This window comes from Musca autumnalis, unplaced genomic scaffold (genome assembly GCF_047663935.1).
Source record: "Musca autumnalis isolate F117 unplaced genomic scaffold, ASM4766393v1 scaffold_2, whole genome shotgun sequence".
NCBI classification, from domain to species: Eukaryota; Metazoa; Arthropoda; class Insecta; order Diptera; family Muscidae; genus Musca; species Musca autumnalis.
Genome location: NW_027411755.1, coordinates 115,234,131 through 115,247,850, shown reverse-complemented (window position 1 = coordinate 115,247,850; position 13,720 = coordinate 115,234,131). Strand labels below are relative to the sequence as shown.

Sequence of the window (13,720 nt, the reverse complement as noted above, 5' to 3'; positions counted from 1 at the left end):
CAATATAAGATCCCTACCAAAATGGACTATGCCACTCAATTCCTTTAGGTACCTTCTTCGCAACTGAGGGTATATTTCTGTCGAGAAGGCCGACTGATATATTTTACTTGTTAATATTTCAATTAGGATGATTTGATGAAACGTAGCATTCGCTCTTCATTACTTTTCTGAATGCTAATATCGATATGGAAATATAAATTTAGGTTCAAAATTTCAATTTCATGTGGTTTTCAAATTTGTTTACCTTAATTCGGAAATTTGTAAAATTTACAGAACCTTATAGCCCTAATGTATATGTTTGTAAGTATGTATATACTCCACTCCAAAATACAATAATATGTAAAATTCACTTTCTACTCACCTGTTGAATGTGTGTGTGCGTGATAACTGTCGAGTGATGGTGCTGCACTTGCTACTAAACGCGACGATAAACTTGGCAATTCAATTTTTTTCGCTTTGGCAATGTTGAACAGTTCGTTGGTGGCGGTTGTTGTTGGTGTTGTTGCAGCAATGAAATAATTTCCATTATCGGGTAGAGGCGAACCAGGAGTGCCAGCACTATTGGTATTAACGCCTGTTCCAACACCAGCAGAATTGGTGGCACCTCCAGCACCAGCTGAATTTCCACTCAATACCTGTGCCAGTTTTTTGCCTAAGTGCATGGCCATTTGTTCATCGGTACTCTCAGGACTTGATTCTGTGGGCAATTCGGTTGGCACAATTTCCAAATAGCTTGTTTTGGCCACAGACAGCAGCGATAATTTGTCCGCTTGATGGCGCCTACGCAATTCGTATATGGCCCGAGCAGTTGTTGGCGAAAGTATTCCCGAGGTATCACCTGAAGCGATGCTTATTTCACTAAGGGGTCGTTGTTTTTTCGCTTGTGTTGCATTCGTGCTGGCTGCTGCTGCTGCTAGTAGATTTTGTTCTAGGGCGGTTGGCAGTTGAACTGCTGTGTAGGTTAGTGATTTATTGTGCGTTAGATTTTTATTTGTCTGTTTGGTCGTCGTTGATGTGGCTGTTGCCGAACTATCTACATCATCGTCTTCATCACCATCCAAGAATTCATCGTCATTATATGTAGCAGTGGATGTAGGACATGGATCACCGGGGGAACCGGCAAGAGGGGCCGTTACAATACTGGCACTGTGAGGCGATAATGGTGGGTCTGTAAAGAGTGAATCAGAACTTGATGACAAATCTCTAAGCAAAACATTGTTGGAGTTATCATTTAACGTATAAAGGCTGTGCCGTCGACGAACACTATCATTAACCCCCAGGATACCGGCTGTACCACGAATACTAACATTATCACCACCACCGCCACTACATCCACCAGCTGTGGCTGTGGCAGTGTTCCTCATCCTCATTCTTAGCGGGGTGGCCATGCGCTTGTAAAAAACGTCATCAAAGTCGTCGTGGTCACAAAAGGATTCTTTGAAAATACTCTCTGTTCATAGGCAAGTAAGAGGGAGGAAGGTGTACAAGTAACATTGCAACAATACGTGTGCAAAAGAAGTTGTAAAATAAAGAGAAGAGAAATAGAAAGAGAGAGAGAGAGAGAAGAATAAGAATAGTCAAAGGGAAATAACTCATTATTATTAATTGTGACAACGGATATTGCATAGAAGTGGTCAAAAGCAGTCTTTTGTTAAAAGCAGTTACCAATGGTTTCCATAATAATTTCAATAATATCGAGCGTCAACAGGGTTTTTGCTTAGCTTTGTGGGGAAACATTTGCCAATCGATTATTAAGCGTTTAATTAGTGGGGATTGATGAGAGTTTTAAATAGTTTAGCAGTAATTAGGGAGCAGGAAAATAAAAAAACGGATTTAAAGGAAAATAAAATTAATTATAATCACAAACAAAATATTTCTTATAAATAAATAATTATTAAATGCTGTTGTTTTATTACAACAAGTAAAAAAGTATATTCGAATTTGCCGACAAACCCAATATGGACTGTTTTCCCAACGCAAATATTTTATTTTTGACGTCTAAAAATACATATAAATATTGATTTTAAATCAAGATTGTTTTTTGCTAATTATAGAGCATCCCACACTTTCCCATGCATAATTGTTCAGACAATTCCCCATGTTTTTTTATAGACATTGCCCGAATTATTTACCACTACGTTTCGTCGAAGCTTGGCTCCACAATCAAAGTTTAAAAGTTTCATCTATGGGCACCGGCTACACAGGCCGGCTAGTTCGAATTATTTCATTTGCAATTCGAATTATTTTATATGTAATTATTCCATTCGAAATTCGTATTATTCTATTTGTAATTTGAATAATTCCATTTGAAATTTAAAACAAAAAATTTCGAATTACAAATGAACTGTTTCGAATTACAAATGGAATAATTCGAATTTCAAATCGAATAATTCGAATTACAAATGAAATGTTACGAATTACAAATAAAATTCTCGAATTACAATTAAAATAATTCGAATTACATCTGAAAAAGACAGTTATACTAAAACATGGACCAATAACAACAATATTTTGAGAGGAGATTTTCTGTCCACAGAAAATGTACTGGAACCCTCAGAATGTAATGGGCTCAACAAAAATATAGCCGATGTCAACAAATTTTGGTGTAGATATTTTGTGTCCATGAGGAACACGAAATGTTAAATTGCAGCTAATTCGGATACTAAAATGTAGCTACAACCTTGAAAATACGTGAAATCGGAATTTACCTTTATTGGTGGCGTTTATGATAATAATTGTTTCACAAACATCCCAGAAGGGACAAGGGAGACTTCTCACATATCAATGAGTGCACCCCGATACATATTAGCTCAATGATATGGGCCCTACTGTTTATCGCCGAGCCCGAACGGCGTGTCTAAAACACCACTTGTAGAGAAGTTTTACAAGGCTGAAATACTCAGGAAATGTCGCCAACATTACTGAGGGGTATTTTGCCACCGTTGAAAAATGTTTGATGTTGCCTGGTCGGGGAACACACGACCTTGAGCGTGCAAGGCGGGTGTTCGTACTATTGCACCACGGTGGTGCAAATCCAAAAGACGGATATCAATTTAAGGGCTGATAAACACTAAGGCAGTAGGAACTAATAGGCTGCCAGCCGAACTTTTCAACAACGGTGCCTGGTGGGTACATTAGTATCTGACAAAATATTTCTAGACGAGTAAAAACGTTGCAGCCGGGCCGAACTTTAATAAATCTCCAATATAAATTTTTTGAAAGGACAGACCCAAACGACAAGAGCCCTAGTTGGGGTTTGTTGCGTCAGATCCAGCATGCACAGAAAAAAAAAAACACTTTTCCCATAAACACTATTATCAAAATTTGTACTTTGTAACTAACTAAAATGTAACTAACTTTTTGGAAGATGATGTAATTTTCAATAAATAACTTTTTGATATTTTTTGAATAAATAACTATTATTTTGCTTTTAAAAATAGTCAGGCTTAATACGATAGTCATTGTTTTAATATTTTATTTTTCTTCGCATAAAAACCCTAGTCGGGTTATGGCGAACATTTCACAAAAAGAATTATCCAAACTGTCCAAATCGAACGACATTTAATTTTTATTTATAAAGATTTTTATAAAAATCGGGGCTATATCTCTGAAACCAATTCGAATCTTCTTTCCACCGCTGCAGAAAACTTGGAGATAAGAACATGAATAAAATATCATGAGAAATAATCAGCTCGAAAAACTGCACTTATTGACTCCAAATGCATAAAATATCTGAAAATTCCGTAATTTGTATAAATTTGCACCATACCTCCAAAACTATTAAATTTTTATACCCTCAGCCTTTAGGCTAAAGAGGGTATTTACACTTTGATACGACCAACAATGTGCCTCATCGAAATAATGGTTTTAGACCCCAAGTATGTTTGTACGATATCCGTTTCAGACAATTTTGAGTAGATCTAGCAATATCCGTCCGTCTGTCTGTCTGTCTGTCCGTCTGTCTGTCTGGCTGGTGCGCACGATAACTCTCGAACGGATTAACCGATTCGGTTCAAATTTTGGGTATCGAAATATTTTTTCCAGATTCGATTTAAGTTCGAAGATGGGCCATATAGGTCCACTCCTTCAGGTACCTCCCCCACAAATGTTCAAAAATTGTCGCAAAACTTGTGCACACGATAACTCTTGTAGGGAATAACCGATTTGGTCCATACTTTGCACATCGTGTAATTTCTACTAAACTAAGATGAGGTTCCAATATGGACTCAATCGGTCAACTCCTTCGGGTACCTCCCACACAAAATTTCGGAAAAGTTCAGTTTAGGACCTGGTCTCGGAGCGCTTTGATTTTTGTTTACGCAAGTTGTATTCGCTGTCCTCTATACGACGCTGTAAGTTTCATTAGGGGCAAGTCCATACTTCCTGAGAAAATAGCCTGAAAGTTACAAAAAACCCTATGACACCGTGTGTAGTGGTTGGAGCGCTAGATAACTCTCGAACGGATCTGCCGATTCGGTCCAAAATTTGGCTTTCGTAATATTTTGTCCAAACTTAGTTCAAGTTCAAAGATGGATTATTATATCGGTCCACTCCTTCCGGTACCTCCCCCACAAAAGTTCGAAAATGTTCGTAAAATTTGTGCGTAGGATAACTCTTGATTTGGCCCATACTTTGCACATTATGAAATTTCTACCAGACTTAGATGAAGTTCCAATATGGACTCAATCGGTAATCTCCTTCAAGTACCTCCCACACAAATTTTCGGAAAAGTTCAGTTTAGGACCTGCTCTTGAATCGCCTTGGATTTTGTTGTAACATCTTGTATTCACTGTCCCCTATATGAAGGTACAAGTTTCCTCAGGGAAAAGTAAGTAAGTAATGACACCATTTTTATGGGTGGAAGAGCAAGATATTTCTCGAATGGAAATGCCGATTCCGGCCAAAATTTGGCCTTCGTAATATTGTTTCCAAACTTACTTTAAGTTCGTAGATAAGCCATATCGGTCCACGCCTTCAGGTACCAACCCCACAAAAGTTCAAAAATACTCGGAACAATTGTGCGCACGATAACTCTTGATGGGAGTGACCGATTTGGTCCATACTTTACACATTTTCATAATATCTACCAGATATAGATCAGGTTCGAATATGGACTATATTTGTCCACTCCACCCCGTACCTCCCACACAAAATTTTGGCTAAGTTCACTTTAAGACCTGCTATTGAATTACTTTGTTTTTTGCTGAAGCATCTTACATTCGTTGCCTCAATTACGATGGCAACAGTTGTTTCAGGGGCAAGTCCATACAAACAGCCCGAAGGGTGTAAAAACCCCCTATGGCACCCCCATGGTCTATGTCGGTCCATTCCTTTAAGTACCTTTTCCGCAAAATTGTTGAACTTTAATCCTAATCAACATTTTTGTCGGTTCATACGACCAAAATTTTGAAACCCCCTAAATACATAAGTTTTTTGTGAAAAAAGTGTTTTAATTTGCACAGGCTGAGGGTATATCTTTGTCGGCAAAGCCGACTGATACTTTTTCACTTGTTCGTAATGTTGTCTTTAGGAAAGATATTCGCTGGAATCTAATACACAACTCTTGCGAACATTCCATTTTGTTCCGACAAAAATGAGTGCCGAAACATATGTTGAGTTGTTAGAGAACAACTTAATAGATTTACCTGGAGAACTATACTGATATAATTGGACTTTCCAGCAGGATAATGCCCGAATCACCCTGTTCGACATACAAAGGAGTTTTTAAAGGCACGAAATGTACCGTTATTGGAGTGGTAAGCTGTAATTCATGGCCACAAATCCATTGAAGACCTTCGATGCATGCTATCCGCCAAAGTTTTCGCGATGTCAAAGCAGTGCAGGGCGCTGAAAGAATTGAAATGTGCATTATTGGCGGAATGGGAGTATATCACCACTGACACCTTAAGAAACCTAGTCGGTTCTTTGACACGAAGGCTACAACAAGTTCTAATCCACAAGGGCAATACAATATCATGTTAAATGCACAACAATTTTGTTCATTATTATGAATTTTTTAAAAATGTTCGTTATTGCACATATAAATATTTTCTATGAAAAAATTTTTATAAATTATTTTTCTTTAATATGAAATTAATAAGAATTTAGGTTTTCACATTTTTGCCTAGAAGCCACAAGACCTATCAAAATGGGATTAAATAAAATGTTGTAGCTATGAAAATTGTCTACAAGATTGACCTTTATGGTGTTCTCGTCGGTTTTACCGTTTTTAAGATATAGAAGTTAAAATTGGGACAATTCAAATTCAATTCAATTCTGTATCGCCCCCTTATAAAACAATGTCATGACTGCAAATTCCCAACTTAAACTTATATATCTAATAAAATGGTACAACTTAAGATAAGTTACTTAAGCCAGTCTTGTAGAGAATTTTCACAGTTTTAAGATTTTCTCTGGTCCCATATCGATAAGACTTCCGTATTCAAGCAAAATCGCGAAACCCTAATAAAAAAACCTAAAAATGTAAACTGAGCTTCTTTATCTAAAAAATGTTACAGACTGGGAACAAATGATAAAGGTCAACCCTCTAGAGAATTTTCATAGCTACAACTTTTTCTTTAGTCCCATTTTGATAGGACTTGCGGTTTCTAAGCAAAATCGCGAAAACCTAAACAACCCCCAAAAATGTCAACTTAAATCGCGATTTATTTAAAAAACGCTCCGGCGATTTTTTTTGATTTTTCTCATCTATAAACATTGTAGTTTCAGAATCCGCAAAAACTTCCGAGGTGTAAGCACCTTCCATTTAAAATTGTTTCAAGAGCACCGTGTACAATGTAAAAAGAATATTGGAAATATATTTTGTTTTCGACAATATATATCACAATATTAGATTGCACATATAATTATTTTTCATAAGTGTATCATAAATGGTGTTTCTCCTAAGTGGTCTGTCCAACACATACATATGTTCTACTAATTTAAGACGCAAGGCAAAATTCGCATTCGTTTCGAAGGTAAAAGTAATTCAAAAAAATGTAGTTTTAGTCCGGTTTAGATGAAGTCATAAAATCCGAACTGGATCTGAGAGGACAAACCCCAACTAGGGTTTTTGTAGTCTCAATATTTACTTTCGTCAGCATAAAATCTCATTATATTTTCAAATATTTTTGACTTACGGAATTTGAATTCTGTAAGAGCTATAGGCAAAGAAATACTCATAACTTCTTTAATATTGGTCCAAATAAAAAAATCTTTCTTTTGCACAGTGGGTGAAATTTTCGCGATTTAATAGTAAAATTTTTTATCAATTTTCTTGATTTTTTTCTGTATTAAACTACGATTAATTACAAAATATTTTAGTCCTATTTGGTTGGTCTAAATTACTATTTTTTTAATTTTTTAAAATTTTGCCAATACAGTTATTTCTTATTACCAGTGTATAAAATTTGTTATTTTACAAAAAAATACATTTCGATGCCTTACTTCCTCAACCTCGTATCTAGTCCGGTCAAAATAGACATGCGTATAAGGGGGAAATAGCAAAAATTCCCACAAAGCTGAATTTTGGTGGAGAACTAGGGTTGGCCATTAGAAGCAACGTCCTTAAAGTCCCCATCGATCCCATGTGTGCAAAACAAGTTATTCGGGGTCAAAGGTCATTTTTGGAGGCATTATTCAGTTTTTTTAATTTGTCTCAAAAACGGTAATACTTAGCAAAAGCCCGCTAAAGTAAAAGATGTAGATTCAATAATTGTCTACAAGATTGGTCTTTATGATTCTTAAAAAAGACTTACAATTTTCGACATATCTCGATCTAAACGTCAAATAAAAATTAGCCGCGTAAGTACATTATAAGGCGAACCGGTTAAAGTAATGACACTATGTGTTAGATACTTCCGTAAGCTTTCAAACGATATCCACTTTGCAGTAATCGGTTCAGTAGAACCGGGTCTAACCCGGTTTTTAAATTTGGCCTTTCGGGTCGAATAACCGGCGAACCGGATCCGCAACCGTTGAAAATTATACATTTCCGTAATCAGCGCAACAAACCCAACCCGTCTGACAAAACTTGAAAAAAATCGGAGAGTTTTCGTTGGGGTCGTTCCCGTTGGGCTTTCGATTATACATGTGGGTTAAATGGGCTATTTTTGCATAAAATTACTCTAACATTGAATAACTCTACTAAAAAACTCCGATTTTTTTTGGAATTTTTTTTAGAAGATAGCTATAATTTCGCTCTTCAAGAAAATATATATTTTTTGGAGGACAGACCCGATTACTTCGCTTATTTTAGCCAATTCGTCTGAATATGTGCATATTTCCCTTATAAGTGCATAAAAATCATCTGTTTTTTAGAACAGCTATATCTCAAGAATGGTTCCTTCTAAGAAAAAAATTATATGGGTCAAACTATTAGATAATTTTTCTGTCTACAATATTTACTTTAGTTAGTTTTGATTAGATCAACCGTTTTCAAAAAATAAATCCGAAAACCTAAAAACTCCTAAATTTTGACCTTTGACCCCGAATAATTTTTTTTGCACACATGGGATCGATAGGGACTTTTAGGACGTTGCTTCTAATGGCAAACCCTAGCACTCCACCAAAATTCAGCTTTGTGGGAATTTTTGCTATTTCAATGTCTATTTTGACCTGCAACTTTTCAGGAGAGACAAAAAACGATTTATCTTTTGATACGTCGATGTTTGGGTAAAAGTTTAAATGTAACTGTTAGGGAATTGAGTACATCTATGCATATTAGTAGGAATAACATGCTAATCTTTTTTAGTTTAAGCATAAAACGCATTTATTGAGATACGAGTTTGAGGCAGTAAAGCAAATCAAATCGTTGGGGGTCCATAACAGCAAAATTGCATTTTATAGCGATAAACGCCGATTTTTTTTGGAATTTTTTTTAGAAGATAGCTATAATTTCGCTCTTCAAGAAAATATATATTTTTTGGAGGACAGACCCGATTACTTCGCTTATTTTAGCCAATTCGTCTGAATATGTGCATATTTCCCTTATAAGTGCATAAAAATCATCTGTTTTTTAGAACAGCTATATCTCAAGAATGGTTCCTTCTAAGAAAAAAATTATATGGGTCAAACTATTAGATAATTTTTCTGTCTACAATATTTACTTTAGTTAGTTTTGATTAGATCAACCGTTTTCAAAAAATAAATCCGAAAACCTAAAAACTCCTAAATTTTGACCTTTGACCCCGAATAATTTTTTTTGCACACATGGGATCGATAGGGACTTTTAGGACGTTGCTTCTAATGGCAAACCCTAGCACTCCACCAAAATTCAGCTTTGTGGGAATTTTTGCTATTTCAATGTCTATTTTGACCTGCAACTTTTCAGGAGAGACAAAAAACGATTTATCTTTTGATACGTCGATGTTTGGGTAAAAGTTTAAATGTAACTGTTAGGGAATTGAGTACATCTATGCATATTAGTAGGAATAACATGCTAATCTTTTTTAGTTTAAGCATAAAACGCATTTATTGAGATACGAGTTTGAGGCAGTAAAGCAAATCAAATCGTTGGGGGTCCATAACAGCAAAATTGCATTTTATAGCGATAAACGCCGATTTTTTTTGGAATTTTTTTTAGAAGATAGCTATAATTTCGCTCTTCAAGAAAATATATATTTTTTGGAGGACAGACCCGATTACTTCGCTTATTTTAGCCAATTCGTCTGAATATGTGCATATTTCCCTTATAAGTGCATAAAAATCATCTGTTTTTTAGAACAGCTATATCTCAAGAATGGTTCCTTCTAAGAAAAAAATTATATGGGTCAAACTATTAGATAATTTTTCTGTCTACAATATTTACTTTAGTTAGTTTTGATTAGATCAACCGTTTTCAAAAAATAAATCCGAAAACCTAAAAACTCCTAAATTTTGACCTTTGACCCCGAATAATTTTTTTTGCACACATGGGATCGATAGGGACTTTTAGGACGTTGCTTCTAATGGCAAACCCTAGCACTCCACCAAAATTCAGCTTTGTGGGAATTTTTGCTATTTCAATGTCTATTTTGACCTGCAACTTTTCAGGAGAGACAAAAAACGATTTATCTTTTGATACGTCGATGTTTGGGTAAAAGTTTAAATGTAACTGTTAGGGAATTGAGTACATCTATGCATATTAGTAGGAATAACATGCTAATCTTTTTTAGTTTAAGCATAAAACGCATTTATTGAGATACGAGTTTGAGGCAGTAAAGCAAATCAAATCGTTGGGGGTCCATAACAGCAAAATTGCATTTTATAGCGATAAACGCCGATTTTTTTTGGAATTTTTTTTAGAAGATAGCTATAATTTCGCTCTTCAAGAAAATATATATTTTTTGGAGGACAGACCCGATTACTTCGCTTATTTTAGCCAATTCGTCTGAATATGTGCATATTTCCCTTATAAGTGCATAAAAATCATCTGTTTTTTAGAACAGCTATATCTCAAGAATGGTTCCTTCTAAGAAAAAAATTATATGGGTCAAACTATTAGATAATTTTTCTGTCTACAATATTTACTTTAGTTAGTTTTGATTAGATCAACCGTTTTCAAAAAATAAATCCGAAAACCTAAAAACTCCTAAATTTTGACCTTTGACCCCGAATAATTTTTTTTGCACACATGGGATCGATAGGGACTTTTAGGACGTTGCTTCTAATGGCAAACCCTAGCACTCCACCAAAATTCAGCTTTGTGGGAATTTTTGCTATTTCAATGTCTATTTTGACCTGCAACTTTTCAGGAGAGACAAAAAACGATTTATCTTTTGATACGTCGATGTTTGGGTAAAAGTTTAAATGTAACTGTTAGGGAATTGAGTACATCTATGCATATTAGTAGGAATAACATGCTAATCTTTTTTAGTTTAAGCATAAAACGCATTTATTGAGATACGAGTTTGAGGCAGTAAAGCAAATCAAATCGTTGGGGGTCCATAACAGCAAAATTGCATTTTATAGCGATAAACGCCGAAACAAGTATCTCCTCTTTTATGGTATTCTATCACGCTGAATTGTCAAGATATGATTATTTTGTTCGTGGTACCTCAACCATACACACAGTCAGTGACGTAGATAATAAATGTTATTATTCTACAGGCTGTCTGTATTTATGATAATTATTGCATAAGCATTGGGAAACGCCGTGGTAAGCACGTCCGCATTCACTCAGATGGTCTGCAGTTCAATCCCTCACCAGAACTTCGAAATTTTCGGCGATGACAAATCCCCTCAGTGTAATGTGGGCTTACATTTCCTCAGTATTTCAGCCATGAAAAACTCTACTAAAAAGTGGTGTCGTAAGTCACGCCTCATTTCCAAATCACCTCCTTACATAAACAAATTATCTCAATCGATATTAGCATAACAATTTTGAAAATTTTGACTTTATTTGTTCACTTAATACCAAATGGTACACTTTTACTAGAACTTGTCGCAAACTTATTGTTCGAATTTCGAAAAGACCTTTAATGCAACTATCTTGGACTCCGTCCGTGTACCAATTTACGAAAAGTAAATTTTTTTGTACATTTTAGTACTTTCCTCTTGCGAACACACCATCAATATGAACCCTCACTCAGAATTTAGTATTCTAGATTTAGACATTTCGCCTCGACGTCCATTACCAATCAGTCACTCAGTGGTACAAATTTTAGTATATTTAAGTACTTTTTGTAACTACGAATTTTCAAATACCCAGCCAATTTGACCACCTACGCTCCCAGACTAACCCTCACCCAAAATTTCAATATCCTAGCTTCCGCCGTTTTGCCTGGGTATTGATTGTCAGTCAGACATCATTGCTCAGGTATTAAGATACGAGTTTGAGGCAGTTATGAAAATAGGAATGAATGAGATACGAGAATATTTTTTATTAGTATTTATAGAACCGCAACAACATATTGAGATAATAAGTAGTTGCAGTAAGGAAGTAAGGCGTCGATTTGCTAACATTTGTTATGTTGTTTTATATCTTAATTTTCGGTTTTGTTAATGGTTTGGAACCCGCGAAAGTTTAGCCATCTTCTGGAAAAAGTATAACTTTAATATCTTGTAGATTATTCGGCTCGGATGCTCGGATTCATATACTTTCCGATCTGTAGTTACTTGGTCACCAATTTTGTAAGTTTATTGCCCTGGTACAATAATTGCTAATCCATTTTCAAAATCGAAAAATGATGCAGTGTTTAAGATGCTTAAGATAAAATCCTAAATAAAGCAATATGACAAATGTTAAAAAATTTAATTTTGTATTTTTTGGTAAAATAACAAATGTTTCTCACAGGTATAAATGAAAAATTGTGTTGACAAATTTAAAAAAAATAATAAAAGAAAAGAAAAAATAAAAACTTGTTGTTTTTAAAAATTGAAAACAACAAATCTGTGATTAAGCTGGTCTTACTTTAAAAATAAGACACTTACTTTAAAAATAAACACATATCACAACAAAACTGCCAAGGTGAATCTAAAAATAGTAATTATTCGAATCCCACTAGCAAATAGAACTTAAAAATTTTGTAATTAATCTTAGTTTATTACAGAAATATGTCAAGAAAAAGTATGAGCAAAGCCATTTAAAAAATTTATTTTTAATATTAAATCGCGAAAATTTGCAATTTTTGTTCTAATTTTTATCAGATAGGTAGCTGATAAAAAAAAAAATAAAAAAAAAGACTTTTTCTTTTTTTGGACCAATATTAAAGATGTTATGAGTATATATTTGCCTATAGTTTTTACAGAATTCGACTTTTTAAAGACGCGATATCTCTGAAATGCTTTGCTGTTGAGCAGCATCACAATGGCAAAAAACAAAGGAAATCAAAAACCAGTGTCCGATTTCTCTCCGAAATCCCCACTTATTCTTTATCAGATAAATTCTGAGTTGATCTGTAGTTATCACTCTACAATCCAGAAAAATTGAAATAGGACTCTGAAATTTGGGAAAGATGTATCTTTTGTCTGCAGGCAGGTCAAGTTTGAAGATGGGCTATATCTGTCCACGTTTTGGTATATCCCCCCATGTAACGGTTCCACCGATTTCTATTTTTTAAAGTTTTTATCTACATTTTCGGGCAATAAAACTAATTTATAGCGTCTAAACATAATGGAATAAGTAACAACATAAATCCACTGTTACTTTTTTCTCATTGAACTCGGAGAATGTTTGTTAAAATTGATTTTGCCAGCTTCGTTATGGTTTATGGACAATCCATTGATAACAACCACATATTTAAGGATATGAATTTATTCTGAATTCTGATGGAAATGTAAATGCATAACTAAATGTTAGACCATCATCTATACTTTGGTTTATGATCTCATATGGACATTTATCATTTGTTTTTGTTGTTTATGTTTTTTATACAAAACAACAACAACAGCAAACAAATATCGATACCAACAGAAATTAAAATGTTAACTTGAGGGACCCCCAAAAGGATAACCAATACAAGCAATTAAAAATTAATAAAATATACAGAATAACAAACAAATGAATTGATCTCCTCTGCTGGTTGGCTGGCTCATGATGTGGTATGGTCCGATGGTTTGTCAGTCTGTTCGATACATTTCTTTGTGTATGCAATCCTATTGATAAGCAAACCAGACCAACAACCAGAAGTTACCGTTTACAAAAAAAAAAAAAGACGAAAGGAATCACAAAAAATGACATAAAATACAACATTATGGTCCCATGTGATCTGAATAAATAATATGCATTATTAAATGAATT

The 13,720-nt window shown here is 34.7% G+C and overlaps 1 protein-coding gene across 16 annotated transcripts in view; it reads right to left on the bottom strand.

The window, feature by feature from the left end:
* Positions 1–13,720, bottom strand: part of capu (formin protein cappuccino) — a 259,823-nt gene that overhangs the window by 171,524 nt on the left and 74,579 nt on the right. For 12 of the 16 annotated variants that reach the window (XM_073969023.1, XM_073969026.1, XM_073969010.1 and 9 more), the window contains one exon: positions 362–1,168. In XM_073969023.1, coding sequence (XP_073825124.1) covers positions 362–1,168 — 807 coding nt within the window. Of the gene's footprint in view, positions 1–361; positions 1,451–13,720 lie in introns of all 16 variants that reach the window. The other 4 variants (XM_073969017.1, XM_073969019.1, XM_073969018.1 and 1 more) reach the window with 1 other exon arrangement.